Source organism: Crinia signifera, chromosome 2 (assembly GCF_055691185.1).
Source record: "Crinia signifera chromosome 2, ASM5569118v1, whole genome shotgun sequence".
Classification (NCBI taxonomy): Eukaryota; Metazoa; Chordata; class Amphibia; order Anura; family Myobatrachidae; genus Crinia; species Crinia signifera.
This window is the reverse complement of record NC_139218.1, coordinates 272,342,768-272,365,215: the sequence shown is the minus strand read 5'-3', so window position 1 is coordinate 272,365,215 and position 22,448 is coordinate 272,342,768. Positions and strand designations below refer to the sequence as shown.

Sequence of the window (22,448 nt, the reverse complement as noted above, 5' to 3'; positions counted from 1 at the left end):
GATAGTAAATGATCATTAAACATCACATCCTAGGGAAGAATTGGGTGCTGGAGGACGCTCCAACAATTGGAATTCCGACTATCAGTATACCGACATTGGAATCCCAACTGTTAAATGCCCAACTTAAAAGGGGCTATTCTCTCTCGTGGAGGTCCATGACCCCCATAGAGGGAGAATAGAATCTGTGGTGAACAAAGCGAGCCAGCAAGGCACTTTGATGCGCTTGCCACCTGTCGGAGTATCAGCGGTCGTGATTCCAAGGTCTGTGAACTGACCGCTGGAACCCCAACTGTCGGAGCGTCATACCATACCCAAATCATTTATCTAGGGTACAATTCAATTCCAAACTTCAGAGTTTTTATATCTTCCTACAGAGACTGGTCAGATCCCTACTGAAGCAGAAATGCCTGTCGATCCATTGTTATGTGAAACTACTGGGTATTCACCTTCAAAGTGATAAGGGTTTGGTTGTTCTACACAATTGTCAAGTTATACCTGATAATACTAGTGCAATGCCTCCACAAGCATTAGGAGAAGACATGGATGTCCCATTCATTAACTGTGTCCCACGCAGGGTCCAATTTGGCACAGAGGCAATAGCTCCTCCTGGAGCACTAATACTGACGCCCAGGGCTCCATCAGTGCTGCTCAGACAAGAAAACAAAAAACAGCATTAGAAACACATGAAGGAATAAAGTGTATCAGATATACAGTACATAATTGTAAAAGGTACATGTACAGATTTGAATTGTGTTTTAACCTTTCAAAAATCTGAATTATTTCTAAATTATGTAAAAGCAGATCACATCCTCATTTTTATTCTACAGAAATGAGGCATTTCCATAAAAGTAACTTATATGGGACCCAATGAGTAGTTGCATAACACAATAGTTTAAAAGGTTGCACCAAATGAAAATAACATTTATAAATATAACACACACAAAAAAAACCTAAACTAACTTTGTTTGACTCCAAAATGAAATTAATTAAAGCATAGGATTTAGTACGATAACACTGAAAACATGCAATTTGGTGGCTTACTACTTGGAGACATGGTGGTCATTTAACATGTGGCAATTTTGACGACAATCTAAAAAAATCATCACTTCGACCAAACTCACATTCAACCTATTCAATACAAGTGCCAATTTTTCGGCAGGTGGAAAAATCAGCAGGGTAGGAAAACAAGTGGATCCGTAAAATGACTTGCCAATATAAATTTTTTTAGTCAAACACGTTTCCGTTTCAGACTATTTTCAGGTAGGCAGATTATACTTTAAATAAACCTGCATTGGCGGAAAAGCCGTCCAAAAGTGGCCACATTGAATAGGTATGCCAACTGCATTCATATAGGGCCTGATTCTGGTTCACTTGCAAAAGCAAATTCTCTCTCTAATGGACAAAACTATGTGCATTGCAGGTGGGGCAGATGTAACATGTGCAGAGAGTCAGATTTGGGTGGGTTATTTTGTTTCTGTGCAGGGTAAATACTGGTTGCTTTATTTTTACATTGCAATTTAGATATCAGTTTGAAGTACAATCCCACCTAAATCTAACTCGCTCTGCACATGTTACATCAGCCCCACCTGCAGCGCACATGGTTTTGTCCATTACAGGGAGAATTTGATTTTTGAAAGTAAACCAGAATCAGGCCCATATGGTAATGAGCAATAGTACAATAGTGGTTGTCCGCAAGGTAACCTGTGAAAATGTTTAAGGCCCATACGCAATTTTGATCTGAAAGTAGCTCGCGTTAGGAGTTTTGAGCTACTTTCAGTTCAAAATCCCTCAGTGTGTTTGGCTGGATGATGAGTGCTCATGAGCACTCCCACATCATCGCAGGCTGGTTTCACAAGCTGACTGAACCACTTTCCACAATCTGCTACTGTGGAGATGGGCACTCAGTGTGTATGCATTGAGCAATTTTCCACCCAGCGATTTTCACATCATCGCTCCTCATACACGCTGAGCAAAACTACCCAGTGTGTAAGCAGCTTTAAGAACACATGCTTAAGCACAGATTAGTACCTCAATCCATTGAAATACAAAATCTATGTACAATCATGCATTTATTTATTTAAAACCTTGACTGTTCAAGTAGGCAGTGTTTATCAGCCACTCTACTGCACTACAGTAGGTGGTACGTAGATTCCTGCTCTGCGACAGTCATATCATGAGATATACAGCATGCAGCTCAAAACAAAGTAAAAAACAACCACAATTCATGCAACAAATTGCATCAAAGTGTAAATAGCCTATAGGCCACATGGTAGCTCCATGCACACTTCCTTTTCAGGGCACTGGAACAAAGAAATGCATAGAAGTATTGAGTATTATTCTCAAGGTGCCCATACATGTTACAATTATTGTATACAATATCGCATCTCATCTCAGTTTTGCGATGAGATGAGATCTAGTACAAAAAGTATATGCTGCACTTTTTGTACTAGATCTCATCGCAAAATCGAGATGCGATTTTGTATACAATAATGGTTATGTGTATGGGCACCTTTAGTGACTTGCCAACAACAAATGAAATACAACAGAGCCTGTGGCAACATACTGCTGAAGAAAAGGTTGTTATGGAAATGATACCTAGGACCTCTGGAAGACCAAGTGTACTGATTGGCAGGTAGTTTTTCCCGGAGTGAATATTCTGCAACCATCATGTCTGGAGAAACATAGGCTCCCACACCTAAAGATAACATGGAAGCATAAAATGAAAACCCCAACTTTCTAGTTATTAATATAGGGTACTTGTGTATTATCACGGCGCCCCCGATATTGATCACGCAATGTTTTTATCGCATCGCATGCCATACACCCGATGCGTTTTTAGCCCCCTATTCAATTAAAAATTGTATAAGCACCCTAATGGGTGCTTACAATGTTAAATGCACCCCCACGCCACCCCCCACTATAAACATGAACCCGAAGCGTGGCAAGTGCAGCGAGCCCGCGATGGGCGGCGGTACGCGTCCTACGACCTTTTCATATCCCCACTATCCACGTCGGCGTGGAGTTGATTTTATAAAGTGTGGCGAGCGCAGAGAGCCACCGAGCCCGAAGCATGGCGAGCCCCGCGAGGGGACGCGTATACCTGTGAAGTTATGCGCGTCACCTCGCCACACTGCGCTCGCCACACTTTATAAAATCAACTCCACGCCGACGTGGATAGTGGGGGTATGAAAAGGTCGTAGGACGCGTACCGCTGCACTCGCCACGCTTCGGGTTCACGTTTATAGTGGGGGGTGGCGTAGGGGTGCATTTAACATTGTAAGCACCCATTAGGGTGCTTATACAATTTTTAATCGCATCCCATCGCATTGTATGCCATACAATTTTAAAATTGTATGACATTGTACAACATCGCGCAATATCGTATGCCTTATGGTATGCGATGGGCGCCGTGATAAGTACCTAATATACATAGACAAAACAATGTGAAAGTCCTAAATAAAAATGTAAATTAAAAGGATAGATCCCCTGCAAACCATTAAAGATGTATAGTTTTATCATTAAAATTGTACAGTTTCATTAAACTCAACTCTGAAACCCATCTTAAACATCTTAGCAGAAAAGCTTAGCTGCCAATGGATACTGGGAGAAACAACGTACCAATTACACTCGATGTAGTACCTCCTGGGCACCCAACAGTTGAAAGGCATGGACCATTATTGCCAGCACTTGAGACATAAATGATGTTATTTTTCCACACTGCTTCATTAATAGCCTCACAAATTCTCCTGCAAACAAAATATAAAAATAATTTTAGTTGACGAAAAATCAACTCCTTTCCCCGTGATACTTTAAACATCTGGAGGAGCCTAGCCGTTTTTCCTCTAAGTGGCCTGCCTCTTGACTATGCTCGCAGACGGCTGAAGGAGATACTAAAGTATGTATGTATGTATGTATGTATGTATGTATGTATGTATGTATGTATGTATGTATGTATGTATGTATGTTTCAGTTATTCCACAAAAGCACAAAAACATACCCAGAATTTGGCCAGTGTGTTGCTTCCCCATAGCTGTAATTGACCAGGTCACATTTATACTTTATTGCTTCGATCATCTGTGAAAGAAACACATGCTTTCATATCATGAATTCCAAGTACCATAGGGAAAAACCAACATGCCATACAGTATGATGCCAGTGGAAATTTGTAGAAGGGTGGACAATAAAATAATGAGGATGCCCTATGGTTTCTGAGTCTTGGACCATTCACATCCCGCATGAAAGTGGATCTCTGGTGATATGGTCTTGGCAAACTAAGGAAGGGTCTGGAGGATGAACAAACACCTCGAGTTCCAGGGGTAACCACGAGGTACCATTAGGACAGGTTTATTAAAGTCCTGTTAAAATACAGTATATTGTAACAGGACACCGGTACATGCTTGGCAGTCCTGGAAAGGTACAGCACGGATAAGCAGAGACCATGCCACTATTACTTCATATAGATTTAGCAGCTGCTGACAACTCCATACCAATATCACAGAGATTTCACAAAACTACTACAAGAAACCTTCACTTATTGTAGACTTTATTACGGATAGTATGAAGGTTATTATATTACTCCACTATTTATGTGAAGATTCAATCATTAATCCAAAACAATACAATACAATGCATACCGCTCTTATGAGTCCGGTGCCAGTCTCCATTGTGCTCAGTCTTGTGTCACCGATCTTTATGGCTAGGATCTGAGCACCAGGAGCTATGCCATTTCTTTCAGGTTCCTCGGGAAAGTATCCAGCAGCAATACTGGCAACGTGTGTACCATGAGCACCTATAATGTGTAACCACAGACATTCAAATAGAACCATTTATTAGAATGAAGTTATTATAGTGCTTGTTGTACTAAAAACACACTAACAAAACATGAGCGAGAGAGATCTAGGCTCACGACAGGGGTGGGGGTGGTTTACAGCACATCTAATTGCTCCACTGACTCATCCCAGCGCTATCCAACATTGCGCTTACTTGAATTGCCACCACAGGTTGCATGATTAGACTACAGGGCATATTCCATTAGCACAATGTTTACTGCATGGGGAAAAGCTCTGGGTTTCACTCACAGAGTCAATGAATAATTCAGCATTACTCTGCGCAGTAAAACTTCTAGTAAAGCGCTGTAACCCATAAATTCTTTAAGACATGACCTATAGATTTCTGAGGGAGTTAAATACCAAAGGTGCATTTTAACATATGTTCCTTGTAGCTCCTTAGGCTGCAAGTAACAGTGCACCCTCTGGGCTTATGGTGTAGGAAATGCAGGAAACAACTAAATAAGGTCCAAGCTGAAAATGAGCTGCTGGGTAAACCCTACGGCTAGTACGGTTTGGGGTGGTCATACGCACAGGACACACAGTTGTATTCATATAGACAGGTGACCCCCCGTCAGGATATATTGTCAACAGTTGAGAAACTGCCTGGGGGTGTGCTACCACAGGACAAAGAATTATGAATTCAAGTGAAAAAGAAAAAGGATTTGTCACGGTAGTGGTGCACCTTAAATAAATTGCGAGACCTAAAACATAGTTTTTAATAGATTAATTAAAAAGAAATCGGCTGCGAAATATGACAATACAACATAGAACATATAACATGGACAGTGCTTGTGTGAACTTAAAAACTTGGGCTCATGCGGCGTCCCTTGATATTATTATAGTATAGCTTATATATTAGTAGGTCTCACCCTCAGTGCTGGCTATTGTGCCTATAATGCACTGGTGGGGACTCGGAAAAGCTCTTTAATAAATAAATAATCGGTCGTCTGCCTGTGTCTTTATTTATATGTACATTGCTCGAAAATTAGAAGAAATTTCTATCACATACGTGATAATACAGCTGACAATTGAGCAGTCTCTGATTGATTCAACTGGATGCCCCAGTCTGCATTCAAATCGTAGTGACTACCTCGATGCAGATAAAACGCTGTATAGTGTGAGATTCTACATATAGTTCTACACAGTGTCGGAGTGGGGTTGTGAGCAGCTGGCGCGGACGCCTGATGTATACTGCTCTAAGACACCCCTTGGGTCACTTGGTTTGTAGGTGCATTTAGAATGGCCAGTGTTTTACCGAAATACATTCGGACAGAGTTGTCAGCATACGGTAGATAGCAGTGATGTTATATACGGTATCACATGGGTCTGGCTGCTGTGTCCTGCCCCTGTCAGTTGGTGGGGTCACAGAAAGATATACCCCAGGACTGGCAGGCGGTAGGTGACTAGCGGCTAGCTCCGATCTCCCAGTGCTGTATAGTGAGGTGCTGATAGTTCAATCGTTTAACTGGAAATGCGCTACTATGTAATTAGATAGTGGTTACCTCGATACATATAAACACTGTGTAACGTAGAGATCCTACACGTGGATCAACACAGTGTCGAGGTGGGGTTATGGGCAGTTGGCGCAATCGCCTGGTGTGTACTGCACAAATCACCCTCTGAATTACTAATTTCTACAGGCGCATAGTAATTACCAGTGTCTAGCCAAAATATATTTGGACAGATTTTACAACATATCCGCACTAATACAGAGTCACATAGGGTCTGGCTGTAGTGTCCCGTCCCTGCCAGGTCGTGGGGTCACAGGTAAGTATCACCCAGGGCTGGCAGGCGGGGATGACTATCGGCTCACGATCTCCTAGTGCTGCTGCAGACGGCAGGTCGCCCTGAGGAAGAAACTGCGAAGCGTACGCCGGCCTCCACAAGCCGTGCGGTCGCTCCCTTAAACTTTTTTTATTTTCCTGCCTGATTGTTACCATTTCTAGTCCTTTTAAGGACTCTAATGTTTAGTTAAGAAATTTTCTTTACCTTATGTACATTGCCGTCTGCAGCAGCACTAGGAGATCGTGAGCCGATAGTCATCCCCGCCTGCCAGCCCTGGGTGATACTTACCTGTGACCCCACGACCTGGCAGGGACGGGACACTACAGCCAGACCCTATGTGACTCTGTATTAGTGCGGATATGTTGTAAAATCTGTCCAAATATATTTTGGCTAGACACTGGTAATTACTATGCGCCTGTAGAAATTAGTAATTCAGAGGGTGATTTGTGCAGTACACACCAGGCGATTGCGCCAACTGCCCATAACCCCACCTCGACACTGTGTTGATCCACGTGTAGGATCTCTACGTTACACAGTGTTTATATGTATCGAGGTAACCACTATCTAATTACATAGTAGCGCATTTCCAGTTAAACGATTGAACTATCAGCACCTCACTATACAGCACTGGGAGATCTGAGCTAGCCGCTAGTCACCTACCGCCTGCCAGTCCTGGGGTATATCTTTCTGTGACCCCACCAACTGACAGGGGCAGGACACAGCAGCCAGACCCATGTGATACCGTATATAACATCACTGCTATCTACCGTATGCTGACAACTCTGTCCGAATGTATTTCGGTAAAACACTGGCCATTCTAAATGCACCTACAAACCAAGTGACCCAAGGGGTGTCTTAGAGCAGTATACATCAGGCGTCCGCGCCAGCTGCTCACAACCCCACTCCGACACTGTGTAGAACTATATGTAGAATCTCACACTATACAGCGTTTTATCTGCATCGAGGTAGTCACTACGATTTGAATGCAGACTGGGGCATCCAGTTGAATCAATCAGAGACTGCTCAATTGTCAGCTGTATTATCACGTATGTGACAGAAATTTCTTCTAATTTTCGAGCAATGTACATATAAATAAAGACACAGGCAGACGACCGATTATTTATTTATTAACCCCTTCCTGACAGAGCTAGTTTTTGCGTTCCTGACAGAGCCATTTTTTTCAAATCTGACATGTCTCACTTAAGTGGGGATAACTTTTTTTTGCTTTTACTTATCCCAGTGATTTTGAGATTGTTTTTTCGTGACACATTGTACTTCAAATTAGTGGTAAATTTGGGTCGATACAGTCTGTGTTTTTTTGTGAAAAATACCAAAATGTCGTGAAAAAATGGAAAATTTAGCGATTTGCAAAATGTTAAATTTTCTGCTTGTGAGACAAATAATCATACCACTCAAAATAGTTAATAACTAACATAGACCATATGTATACTTTATGTTGCCATCATTATTTCAACTTCCTTTTAATTTTTTTGGACACTAGGAGGCTTCAAATATGAATAGCAAATTCTCAAATTTTCAAGAAAATTTCAAACACTGATTTTTTTAGGGACCAGTTCAGTTCTGATGTGACTTTGAGGGACTTGTATGTGAGACACCCCCATAAATGATGCCATTTCAAAAACTGCACCCCTCACAGTATTCAAAACAGCATTTTGGAAGTTTGTTAACCCTTTAGGTGTTTCACAGGAATTAAAACAAAGTGTAGGTGAAATTTCAAAATTTCATTTTTTTTGCAGATTTGCAAATTTAATACATTTTTCTAAGGAACACAGTACATTTTACTAGAGAAATGTGACTAAAAATTGATTCCCCCAATTCTTTGGTTTTCATAAATATCCTATATGTGGCCCTAGTGTGCACGGTGACCAAACCACAGGCTTCATAATAGAAGGAGCACCTACTTGATTTTGGAGCCTCCTTTTTATGAGATTATTTTTTAGGCACAATGTAGGTTTCTAGGCACCATAAGATGCTAAAAGTTAGGTACCCCCCCACAAGTGACCCCATTTTGCAAACTACACCCTTCAGGGAATTCATCTAGGGGTATAGTGTACATTTCAAACCCCCAGGGGTTTCACCAATTGTGGTACAACTGGGCAGTGAAAATGAAAAAAATAAATTTTTCATTTTCACAGCTCAGTTGTATCAAAATTGGTGAAACCCCTGGGGGTTTGAAATGTACACTATACCCCTTGATGAATTCCCTGAAGGGTGTAGTTTGCAAAATGGGGTCACTTGTGGGGGGGTTCCACTGTATGGGTGTTTCGGGGGTCATTCAACCAGAATCTGTGCTGCAAAATCCAAAAATCACTCCTTCCCTTCTGAGTCCTGCCATGCACCCAACTGGTATTTTTTGGTCACACATGAGGCATTGCCGTACTCGGGAGAAATTGGGGCACAGATTTTGGGGTGCTTTGTCTCCTTCATTCCTTGTGAAAATGAAAAATTTTGAGCCAGATCTGCATTTTTGTGTAAAAAAATGTAATTTTTTACACAAAAATGCAGTTCTGGCTCAAAAATTTTTATTTTCACAAGGAATGAAGGAGACAAAGCACCCCAAAATCTGTGCCCCAATTTCTCCCGAGTACGGCAATGCCTCACGTGTGACCAAAAAATACCAGTTGGGTGCATGGCAGGACTCAGAAGGGAAGGAGTGATTTTTGGTGGCGGAATGAATGGTGGGTGCTATGTCGCATTAGCAAGACCCCCGAAGCACCAATACAGTGGAACCCCCCCACAAGTGACCCCATTTTGCAAACTACACCCTTCAGGGAATTCATCTAGGGGTATAGTGTACATTTCAAACCCCCAGGGGTTTCACCAATTGTGGTACAACTGGGCAGTGAAAATGAAAAAAATAAATTTTTCATTTTCACAGCTCAGTTGTATCAAAATTGGTGAAACCCCGGGGGGTTTGAAATGTACACTATACCCCTTGATGAATTCCCTGAAGGGTGTAGTTTGCAAAATGGGGTCACTTGTGGGGGGGTTCCACTGTATGGGTGTTTCGGGGGTCATTCAACCAGAATCTGTGCTGCAAAATCCAAAAATCACTCCTTCCCTTCTGAGTCCTGCCATGCACCCAACTGGTATTTTTTGGGCACACATGAGGCATTGCCGTACTCGGGAGAAATTGGGGCACAGATTTTGGGGTGCTTTGTCTCCTTCATTCCTTGTGAAAATGAAAAATTTTGAGCCAGATCTGCATTTTTGTGTAAAAAAATGTAATTTTTTACACAAAAATGCAGTTCTGGCTCAAAATTTTTTATTTTCACAAGGAATGAAGGAGACAAAGCACCCCAAAATCTGTGCCCCAATTTCTCCCGAGTACGGCAATGCCTCACGTGTGACCAAAAAATACCAGTTGGGTGCATGGCAGGACTCAGAAGGGAAGGAGTGATTTTTGGTGGCGGAATGAATGGTGGGTGCTATGTCGCATTAGCAAGACCCCCGAAGCACCAATACAGTGGAACCCCCCCACAAGTGACCCCATTTTAGTCACCAGCTTTGGGAGGGGGGCTGGCGCTGCGGCTGGTGGGGGAGTGGGAGGGGGGGGGGGGGCTGGCGATCGGTGGGGTATACACACACACACACACACATATATATTTATACATATATATATACACACACACACATACATACATACATACATATATATATATATATATATATATATATATACATATATATATATATATATATATACATATACATACATATACATATATTTTCAGTGCATATATTTTATTTTACAACTTTTTCAGCAGCTTGATGCTGCTGCTGCGGGGGGGAGGGGGGAGGAGGGCAGCGCTGCGTGCGCTCCAGACGCTCCGGGGGAGCCGTGGGAGCCGCTGCTGCTGCCGGGTGAGTGCCCGGCGGGTGCGAGGGGTGGGCTGCACATCGGTGGTGATCGGTGCTGTACCTGACAGCACCGATCACCACCGATCCCTGTGTTACCGAGCGGTTCAGATTTGAACAGCCAATCACAGCGATCGCCGACCGGGGGGGGCACCCCTGCCCCCCCTGGGCGGCGAGGGGGGATGTCTGCTGTCAGGGACAGCAGACATCACCTAACTGTCACTGCGTCTCTAGACGCAGTGACAGTTAGAAGTCATGACGTACATTTATGCCATGTGTCGGGAAGTACCTCCCGGCCATGACGTAAATGTACGTCAAATGTCGGGAAGGGGTTAAAGAGCTTTTCCGAGTCCCCACCAGTGCATTATAGGCACAATAGCCAGCACTGAGGGTGAGACCTACTAATATATAAGCTATACTATTATTTATTATTATTTATTTATTAACAGTTTCTTATATAGCGCATACATATTCCGCAGCGCTTTACAGAGAATATTTGAACATTCACATCAGTCCCTGCCCCAGTGGAGCTTACAATCTATATTCCCTACCACATGTACACGCACACACAGACATTCTAGGGTTAATTTTTGTTGGAAGCCAATTAACCTATCTGTATATTTTTGGATTGTGGGAGGAAACCGGAGTACCCGGAGTAAACCCACGCAAGCACGGGGAGAATATACAAACTCCGCACAGTTAGAGCCATGATGGGGATCGAACCCATGACCTCAGTGCTGTGAGGCAGTAATGCTAACCATTACACCATCCGTGCTGCCATTACACCATCCGTGCTATACTATAATAATATCAAGGGACGCCGCATGAGCCCAAGTTTTTAAGTTCACACAAGCACTGTCCATGTTATATGTTCTATGTTGTATTGTCATATTTCGCAGCCGATTTCTTTTTAATTAATCTATTAAAAACTATGTTTTAGGTCTCGCAATTTATTTAAGGTGCACCACTACCGTGACAAATCCTTTTTCTTTTTTACTTGAATAAACCCTACGGCTAACTGGAGATGCCCAATTACATATTAGCACTTATTCTGGTTGAATGTTGCAGCTTTGTGAGTCCAAATGCTTCCCGCATAGCCGCCTGCCCCCTCACACGCCCAGTTTCCCCGCACGCATGTGAATGGATGTTAAAATGGATAAAAATCCATTCGCAGCTTGCGTGATGGGAGGAAATTATTGAATGGTCATCAACCATCCAATAAATTTCTACAGCGCTCGCAGATGTAAGACAACTCTCCGGAACACCCATGAAACGCTGGGCATTCCCATGGGCGCAGTCTGTCGCCCTAGGCCCTTATAGGTGCGAGTGGGACGCCGAACAAGCAGTTCGCCCTGCCCACCCACAAGAAGTTTAATGCGCATGCGCTAAATATACGATTGCGTGGGGAGCGATCCAACCAGAATAACCCCTATTGTGAAGACAGACAACCCGCACTCACTCTTAATGTTCTGTCCTTGCCAGGGTTGCTTTTGTGCTGATGTATGCCATCTACATAGACCTAGGAGGTCAAAGGTTTGTGCAACACATATAAAATAGGTATAAAAACTCACCACCACTTGTTACGATAGAAAGCAAATTCCCATCATCGTAAATGCATACAGAGTAATTCAGCATTTCTGTTGTGCCAAAGGAAGCATACTCTTGTGCCTCTCGGTAACTTCCCAAAACAGTGCAAGCTTCAAGATCGCCACACTCACTTGTGTCCATGCATGCGCTGCAAGAAAGCAAATTAGCCAATACTCATAAGACCTAATTCATCTGAATTAAATAGTCTGCAATGTTTTATATAAAACTTAATGGCAAAAGCAATTATCTAACTGGAGGCTACCAACAATGTGGGAAGGATGCACCAAAGTCTGCCGATGTATCCCACCACACATCGCTGTTGAACACATTGTTATCGCATGTGCATTAGGAAACACAGTAACAATCCTGAGTGTGGGATTTATATAATATAAAGTAAGGAGAGCATAACCCAACCTACCGCCATGATTCCCCATCATGCCAAACCAAGCAGTCATATACAGGGCCAGGATCACTGTATTTTTTTTCAAATGTGTTTAGGATCTCAACTTGGTTCTGAACATCTTCTTTAAGCAATTTTCCCATCTAAAAACAAAAAAAAAAAAAAACACCACACAGCAATTGTCAGAAAACCCCCCATAAATGAAGTATTATATTTTACTGGCATTATTTCAAGCAATTGAATTTCTAACCTGAGTCTGAGGGTTTGAAGTGGTGTCCATCTCATCCTGTCTTCTGCAGGCTTCTGCAACTACAGCTCTATGGACGGGATCCCACAACTTCTCTTTTCTCTCTTTCTACAGCAGTGTAAACAAAAACAAGTTTATACGTTTTATTTCACATATACTCCGTTACTTGTTTAACCCAAAAAAACCAAACATGCCATCTGAATGTAATGCAATAACCTAACTTATTAAGTCACAGCCATATGCTAGAAGCTCACAATGCAGCAGACTGAAAAAGGCTTTCACTTTTAATCCTGGCCGTATTACTTATGTTTAGCATTAAAAAACAGTAACGGAAACCAATAAAAGCCATTGTTATCTAGTGTTATGATACCTATTATCAAGGTCACTGGCACTTGCTAGCATTACATTTACACAAGATCTGCGTCTCTCTTCTGCACGGATCACTAGCTCCCATTCATTATTAAAGGACTTTTATCGGGCTGCTCCCATCCTATGGAATGCCCTTCCACGCACATTAAGACTCTCCACCAGTCTCCAAACTTTCAAGCGTTCCCTGAAAACTCACCTCTTCAGGCAAGCCTATCATATTTAAGTTCTACATGCATAACCCTCCGAGGCACTTATGTATTATATAGCTTCCTTTCTGGACTTGTAACTGCTATGCTATTACTGGTGCCTGTCCTTATGTTTCCCCCCTATATCCCTATAGATTGTAAGCTTGCAGCAGGGCCCTCCTACCTCCAAGTCTGTCTGTTGTTACCCAGTTTGTCTTATTGTCTACTATTGTAAAGTGCAACGGAATCTGCTGCGCTATATAAGAAACTGTAAATAAATAAATTTTACAATTTAGGACAGTGGTAGCCAACCCTAGCCCTCGAGAGCTACCAACAGTTCACATTTTCCAGACAACCTAGCTGCTGCACAGCTGCACTCATTAATCACTGACACATTTTAAAAGATCCACAGATGGGGTACTTGTGTATTTTGGCGGCGCCCATCGCATCGCATACCATAACGTATACGATGGTATGCGATGCGATATCGTACGATAGTGCACGATGGCATACAATTTTGAAATTGTATGCCATTGTACATGGCATACAATGCCATACGATGTGATGCGATTAAACATTGTATAAGCACCCTAATGGGTGCTTATACAATGTTAAGCACCCAATTGGGTGCTTACAATGTTAAATGCACCCCCACGCCACTCCCCCACTATAAACGTGAACCCGAAGCGTGGCGAGCGCAGCGAGCCCGCGAGGGGCGGCGGTAAGCGTCCTACGACCTTTTCATACCCCCACTATCCACGTCGGCGTGCAGTTGAGAATAGAATAGTGTGGCGAGCGCAGCGAGCCCGAAGCGTGGCGAGCCCCACGAGGGGACGCGGATACCTGTGAAGCCCGCGAAGGGACACGTTTACCTGTGAAGGTATCCGCTGCGCTCGCCACGCTTCGGGCTCGGTGGCTCGCTGCGCTCGCCACACTATTCTATTCTCAACTCCACGCCGTCGTGGATAGTGGGGGTATGAAAAGGTCGTAGGACGCGTACCGCTGCGCTCGCCACGCTTCGGGTTCACGTTTATAGTGGGGGGGGGGGGGGGTGGCGTGGGGGTGCATTTAACATTGTAAGCACCCATTTGGGTGCTCAAAAGCACCCTTTAGGGTGCTTATATGATTTTTGGTCGTATAGGGGGTCAAAATCGCGTCGCATCGCATCGTATGCCATCGGGTGCATGGCATGCGATGCGATCTGTCCGTCGTACGACGGACATCGGGGGCGCCGCCAAAATACACAAGTACCACAGATGGAGCTAATTAGCTCACTTGTGATTCTGTGAGGAGACCTGCAAAACATGCACTGTTGGTAGCTCTCGAGGACTAGGGTTGGCTACCCCAGATTTAGGAGATGCCTTTTTGACTTTCTATAGATGCTTGTAAAGTAGAGTAAAAGCCTTCCTGAAACCTAGAGAGCTGAAACCCAGTAAGAAACACGTGTCTGCTGTAGACATGGATATTTAGTTAGTGATTACAAGCTCTACTGCAATGGCGGAGCTCCAGACCTAAAGCTGGCACATTCAGCACAGTCACTTTTTCACTTCACATTTAAGGCACAGCATCTATTTGCATTAAGAAGTACGGTATTTGTGTATTATAGCGGCGCCCCCGATTTCCATCGCGCGATGTTTTAATCGAATCGCATGCCACCCGATGCGATTTTTGGCCCCTATACGATGAAAGATTGTATAAGCACCCTAAAGGGTGCTTTTAAGCACCGTAATGGGTGCTTACAATGTTAAATGCACCCCCACGCCACCCCCCCACTATAAACGTGAACCCAAAGCGTGGCGAGCGCAGCGACCCCGCGAGGGGCGGCGGTAGGCATCCTCCGACCTTTTCATACCCCCACTATCCACGTCGGCGTGGAGTTGAGAATAGAAAAAGTGTGGCGAGCGCAGCGAGCCACCGAGCCCGAAGCGTGGCGAGCCCCGCGAGGGGACGCGGATACCTTCACAGCTATCGGAGTCCCCTCGCGGGCTTCACAGGTATCCGCATCCGCTCGCCACGCTTCGGGCTCGGTGGCTCGCCACACTTTCTATTCTCAACTCCACGCCGACGTGGATAGTGGGGGTATGAAAAGGTCGGAGGACGCGTACCGCCGCCGCTCGCCACGCTTCGGGTTCACGTTTATAGTGGGGGGGTGGCGTGCATTTATTTAACATTGTAAGCACCCATTAGGGTGCTTATACAATGTTAAATCGCATCACATTGTATGGCATTGTATGCCATATACAATGTCATACAATTTTAAAATTGTATGGCATTGTACAATATCGCATCGCATACCATCGTATGCCTTATGGTATGCGATGCGATGGGCGCCGCCAAAATACACAAGTACCAGAAGTACTTTTAAAAGTTTAAACGCTAAACCAGTTTTTAAAATGCCACAGTATCAGATTAATGGTGCGTACACACGGGGGCGATTATAGCACATGTCGCTGGAAAAATGGTCGCTGAGCGACCATATTGCCAGTGATTGGAATGTGCACCAGTGATAAATCGCTGCGTGCGCGCTCCAGGTTTTCAGACCCTGAATGGTCGCTGGTCGGAGGAGCATGCTCCTCCAACCAGTGACTTCCACTGCCTCTTCTCCCGGCAGTGTGATATTTTCATCTGCGACCATCTCTGGTTGCAGATGAAAATGGGACACTGAGAAATATGATTGCTGAGCAATATATTGCCAGCGATCGTATTGCCCCGTGTGTACACACCTTAACAATTATACAATGCACTGGTGTAAATTAAAATTTCAGCAGTCCCTAGGATGCAGTGTTTTCAGGGCTCATTATAAGCTATGATGCATTTTCAGATCCAATGAAATGCTATCAAAATTAGACACAAGTTAGAAAAATGAAAGTGTGAAAAGCACCAATGTGACACCTTTCAAAAGTGGAAAAGCTGTCAAACAACATATTCAATCAATCTGCTTTAAAAACTCTGGCAGCAGTGTTTCTATAAAGTGTTCCAAACCCTGAAAAGAACAGCTTTCCCAAATCCTCTATTCTTGGAGAACACGTCATACATTTAAAAACACTTTGCTTTTCCAAAAGTATTGGATTTAATGAATGTATTTGCTTTAGAATAAATGCAAGAAAGAAACAGAATAATCAAGTACACCTTTATTGGATCACTTGAGCACATTAACCACATAAAGTAGAAAGCAGACAGGTGTCATGTTTAAATAATTTAAGAATTCTAAATGATATTTCCTTTATGAAATACTGTATTGTGCTCCGTAAGCAAAAATATTCTATGCCAATAAGTATTACCTGTAGTCGCTCCTTGAGAGCCTTTGGATAAAAGTCAAAACCATTCTTAATACCGATGTGATATTGGTCAGATGGATTTATCCAGCTTGTGGGAATCTACAGTTGGAAAAAAAAATTGTAGCCAGTTACTTCTAATACCAACATGCTGAAACAACGTACATAATGAAAGCGGGTAGGAAGACAGAAAACAATTGTAGCAAACTGATATAGTAAACCATGTACATTATAGATAATCATGCTTAAGTGAAAAAAGGATAAAAGGAAATTGCTACATCTCTTCTCAATAAAATGTGACAGCAGTTGATCTTGTCAAATGACTAATGTCTAGAACTAGCAAGTTGCGTTCTTCTCCTTTGGTAGGCCCTTACCCTCAGAGCTCATTGGTACCCATTTGCTCCCAGGGGATGATACATAAGATATCCCAGCAGTCAGGATGCCAGCAATCAAAAGACCAACCCAGGCAACACGATATGGAAAATCCCATCCATCCCTTACCCTAAACCTTCTTTTGCAGCAATGTATCCCTATTGCTCCTGAAACAAGGCTTGTGTGCTCAAATGACCACTGACCTATATTTTTTTACCGCCATGGCAATTTTTAGTCCAATAAAGTTCGCAAGATAGGTAGTCCATGGTCTCCAACCTGGAATTCTATCAATATGCTTTTGGCAAGTCCCATTTATGTCACAGGATACTTACCATCAAGCAGTCCTTCTTTCCTGCCTGGGGTGTTGCTTCAAGCACACTGGTCTGTATTCCAGAGTGTGTAAGAAGCACCAAAGCAAAGACAGACAGTGTAGGCAGGAAAATTAAACTGCACGTGGTGAGAAGGCAAATTAATATATGCAGCTATGCATTTTGCTGCATCAAGCCTTAACAACTGACAAAAGTTAGCGCAGTTTTTGTAACTTAAACCCATTGTGCTCCAAACTCTGTATCATCCTACTGGTCTCCTCTGGTTTTACACAGCTCATCAATATCCTGAAGCTAAACTAACCCAACACATTAGGAGAGTCATGTGCCAGTATAGAATATATATCTCAGTATTCAGTCCTATACTCTAATACTTCATGTATTCGATGGATCATTATAACTTTCAAACTTTAATAGAGTTACCAAATGAAAAAGAAAGCAGGACTTGGGTGATGCATGGAGTCCGAAAACCCTTGGAATTGTGTCTAGACAATGTACATGGACTTATTTTTTAGACCATACCAATAAAGATTTAACTTTTTACACTTGGTCCTGAGTAAACCTGTTTGCTTTCATTTTTGGGTTTACATGTAGTGGATGCAATTTTCTGACTTTTGTGAATTTTGGTAAAAAAAAAAAAAATGTTCACGTTTAAAAAATATATATATTTTTTAATAGTGTGTGAATTGCTATTTAAGTTGCACATTAAGGGGGGTATTCAATCTCCCGCAGCCATCTCCCGACAGGAGACTTCAGCCCTGGATAGGGGAGCCCCCTTGACCAGTGACGGTGCTCATGGTATGGTCAAGGGACCTTATATAAAGTGTCCCCCTGCTGTGGCATGACACCACTGACTGTTGGAGCCTGGTGCTGGTTCCAAAATACAGGGGGACCCGTCGTCGTCCCCCCCCCCCCCCATATTTTTGGAATCGGGACTGGCTCATACAGTCCGGGGCTGGTTTGGCTCAGGAGGGGGGACCCCATGCAGCTTTTCTTAATTATGACCAAAAAAACGCACATTACCATGTGTAGAAAAATAAAATTTCCGTAAGAAAAAAAAAACCCGCCAGAATTCACATGTGAACTCCATTTCCACCCCTGAAACCGCACTTAATTACATTTGCGATTTTGGGCAAAAAACAAGGAAAACAATTTTCAAACATGCGAGTAAGTGCAAATTTGGATCGTTTCCAAAAACGACATCCTACGTGTTAATTGGTAATCCTGAAGATAAAGTTTATTTGCATTTCCCTGACCATCATCCCTAGATGTGCAGTCTCAATAATTGGGGTGGACAGCTAAAGATGCTGAACTGGGCATTCTGTAATATGTAGAATTAACACAACGCCTAACTGCCACAGAAAACATTACCTAGGTGAGACACTGCAGGATGAGAGACCAGCCAGCATCTACTATTGGAACGTACAAATGGGGATCAGTTACTGGGCATCCAAGGTTTGCAGACTCCAATTCTCCAAGTCTCGCATGACCTGTATTACAGATCAAAGAAACACCTACCTTCATTGTCCGATTGCTCATAAGCCCCTATTTTTCTACTTTTCTGGCTAACAGCAAGTTCCAGCATTGGGAGGCTGCCTTTCCTTTCATTTCTTTTTGGTGGGCGGTACTTACTGTATAATTGACATTAGGCACAAGCCAATCAAAATGTCATGATACTTCAGCCGTTCCCATGGTCATATTTTCAAATGTAACATTATTCTAGTTTTGTGACTGCATTTTTCCCAGAGGAGGTCCAGTGACCTAGATCATGCCTTTTTTTTTTTTTTTTTTTTATCTCCATGGGCTACTAGTAAAGCAATGTCTATAAACTATGAAACTATTAGTTTACCTATAAACTAATCCAGGGCTCGACAAATGGTGACCAGAGTCTGCTTACTGGTGACCAGTTTTAAAAGGTGCATCCTGCCACCTAGCATTCCCCTGGCTAGGCAGAGTGGTGCGCTTGCGGTAATGGCAACAGCTGGGCAGAGCGGTGGGCAACACACCAAGCTGTATCAGAGCAGGTCCACAGCTATTTCAAAACGTGAGCTAATCCGAGCTCATGGTCAGGAGCAGCAGTGGTAGCTCCTGATTGGCTGTCGGACCAGAAGCTTTGATTGGCTCATGAGCCGCCTCAAGATTTGAAATAGCCGCTGCCCTGCTCAGATACAGATTTTTTATTGTTTTGCTCACAAATGTAATAAGGTCATGTTGCGAATATAAATGATTTTATTGAGCCAATTATGCACCCCACAGACAATTTTTGGACAGTATGTACTCCCTATACACCTTCTTTAAATCTGTCTAAAAAGAAATTGCAAAACATTTCAAATTAACTAGTTGAAGACAACTTTAGATAGAGATCAACGTGCCTGAAAATGTTTGGTTTTTAGTCAAAGGTTGATGTGGAAAAGGAACATTAATTGAGGGTCCACAAGGTCAGGTCCCACAATGACACCAAAAAAAAAGACATGAAAATCTCATAATGACCTATTTACATGGCGACCTAATATAATACACCTACATACATACAGAATCTAAGCCACACTAAAGTATATACAGTACCTTTAAAGTCCGCCCAGACAGGCCAACTATTACTCCTTCTTTTGGCTCAAGTATAGTACTGGTGTTTACATCTCCACTTCCTGTTGTATCTAGAATGTCAATAATCTTGGGCTTCCCATCTGAGGTTTGCTTAAGCAAGAGAAGAGAGGGAAAAAAAGAACCACTTGTGAATTACCAGATATGCTAGTTATTTTCTATACCATACCATCTACACCGGAAATTACTCATGTCTAGTCATTTCCATGGTAAGAAAGTAAGGGGTCAATATAAGGAATATCCTTGTTATCACTTATTCCAGAGGTTAAATGGTGCTCCAAACAATCAGCACCTGTTGTTTTTCAAAATACATTTTAAGCATCTGATTGGTTTTAGCACCATTTAACTGCAGTCACATGGGGTGATTACATTGTTTCAGCTGGCCCAATTTTTTGTCTAAAGTGACGGGATATCTGAGGTAACAAATCCTTTTTTTTATTGTGCCCAAATAGATGGGGTTTAGCCACGAATAGCCCTATGCCATGTGCAAAAGGTAACTCTGAACATAGGTAGATCTAGTATTGACCACAAATGGTTAGTAACCAGCAATGGTGTGACACCCCCCTCTCCATGGACAGTACACGCAGCTCAGGCACAGTGTTTTACCCCCTGGAAGATGCATGCAGCTCATGCACCCCCCACAAGCAGTGCACACACTATCCACCCCTGGACAGCTCACACAGTGGGCAGTATTTAATGCTTTTAGCGAGCAGTGCTAAACGCTTGCCATCGCAGCTTAATATTCAACTGACCCCCCTGCACACGCCGTTTCCACCTCGCTGGGTTTCTAAAAGGAAGTGGAAACAGTATGTTCAGCCGCCAAAACAGCGAGACTCGCAGCTAAATGCAGTGGGCCACGAACCTCGCAATCATCTGACAACGAGGATTCCCCTGAAACGGGTCCCTTGTTTTCGGCTATCCTCGCCCAGTATATATATCTATATTTATCTATATATCTATCTATCTATCTATCTATATAGATATATATATTTTGCGAGAATCTGCACTCTCAATCCAGAGACAACAGCGGGGTGCTCCACTTAAAGCACCACTAGTGTACCAAATATAGTTCCAGGGGGCTGATCCAGGTAAATCAACCAAGTGTGCACACTCCAAAAGTACCAGCAATAAAGATTTCAATACATCACCACAGTGAGACCAGTCAATTAGTCGACGTTTCGGACATAAGTCAGTCCTTTGTCAAGACGACACCTGGGACAGCAATACAGCTCCACAGCCATACAGGAGGTAATGGCTGTGGAGCTGTATTGCTGTCCCAGATATATATATATATATATAAAATTAATAATGTAATTCCCAATGCACTCACGGTTTAGTATTTCATCCGGAGGTGCTCACGTCAGTCACACAAGCACAGCTTATGGTCCAAATGTAAAATCACTTAGAATCAGGGCACTCACCAAGCAGCTGTAAGGCAATGCTTCTTTTTATTATTCCATAATGCACAACAAGTATGCCAAGGCATACTTGTTGTACATTATGGAATAATAAAAAGAAGCATTGCCTTACAGCTGCTTGGTGAGTGCCCTGATTCTAAGTGATTATATATATATATATATATATATATATATATATATTTTCTGTAGACCGCGGCACTCAGGACTTCAACACGTAGCCATGCTGGTGGCGTTTCAGCCTCTTTATTAGGCTTTCCTCAAAAAACAGCTTACACAAAAACGTGTAAGCTGTTTTTTGAGAAAAGCCTCATAAAAGAGGCTGAAACGCCACCAGCATGGCTACAGTGCCGGCATAATACACACACTAATATATATATATATATATATATATATATATATATATATATATATATATATATATATACACACACACACACACACACACACACACACACATACACACACACACACACACACACACACACACACACACACACACACACACAGCTGACATCCGGTTCCCCTGTAATTTGCACTAGATACAGACTCTGCAACCCCATCATGCATGTGCAGTACAGTTGTATGTACCACAGGGGGTTAGAAGGCGCACACATTTATTATAGCGACCGTGGTAGGAAGAACAGCTTGAGGATATGCATCAGATCAGGTACCTGCATCCCCGGAGCCCCCGGATCGACTCCGGTATCGAGCACCGCAATCAACACCCCACGCCCATCATAGTGCGGGTACCGAGAGAGAAAAGACGCGGCGCCGGTCTCTTTCTTGGGGAGAAGCCCATGAAAAGGGAACGGTTCTTCTGCACAGGCAGCCATGATCATGACAAGGAGGAAGAGGGTCTCGCCGGATAGCAGATGATCCAAATACACCAACAGCGACACCTTCCGGCATCAGCGCCGCCTCACAGCCAGTATCCAGACGGAAACCGAAACCACTAAGCCACGCCCCTGGCCCTGATTGGTTTTAGGGATTGATCGTTAATGGCAGGAAGAAGGAACTAGTACATACTTTTCGACGCGGTCACTTCACTTCACAGCCAGGACGTACCTGTGGTGGTGACATTTCTACCTGTACCTCGCGTATTCCTGCAGCGGCCCTGATTCCGATCTGTATGCAGCCGATATGAGTTCATTGTGGTGGCTATGCTGCTGTGCGAT

At 43.2% G+C, this 22,448-nt stretch overlaps 1 protein-coding gene across 3 annotated transcripts in view; it reads right to left on the bottom strand.

The window, feature by feature from the left end:
• Window positions 1-22,163, bottom strand: part of TPP2 (tripeptidyl peptidase 2) — a 75,659-nt gene extending 53,496 nt beyond the window's left edge. For 2 of the 3 annotated variants that reach the window (XM_083168640.1, XM_083168641.1), the window contains exons 1-11: window positions 21,945-22,160; window positions 19,820-19,948; window positions 16,563-16,658; window positions 12,731-12,835; window positions 12,499-12,623; window positions 12,065-12,228; window positions 4,635-4,789; window positions 3,998-4,074; window positions 3,619-3,746; window positions 2,596-2,695; window positions 496-644 (exon numbers count right to left, since the gene is read on the bottom strand). In XM_083168640.1, coding sequence (XP_083024766.1) covers window positions 496-644; window positions 2,596-2,695; window positions 3,619-3,746; window positions 3,998-4,074; window positions 4,635-4,789; window positions 12,065-12,228; window positions 12,499-12,623; window positions 12,731-12,835; window positions 16,563-16,658; window positions 19,820-19,948; window positions 21,945-22,112 — 1,396 coding nt within the window. In that variant the 5' untranslated portion in view covers window positions 22,113-22,160. Of the gene's footprint in view, window positions 1-495; window positions 645-2,595; window positions 2,696-3,618; window positions 3,747-3,997; window positions 4,075-4,634; window positions 4,790-12,064; window positions 12,229-12,498; window positions 12,624-12,730; window positions 12,836-16,562; window positions 16,659-19,819; window positions 19,949-21,944 lie in introns of all 3 variants that reach the window. The other variant, XM_083168642.1, reaches the window with a different exon arrangement.
• Between the last annotated feature and the right edge of the window lie 285 nt (window positions 22,164-22,448).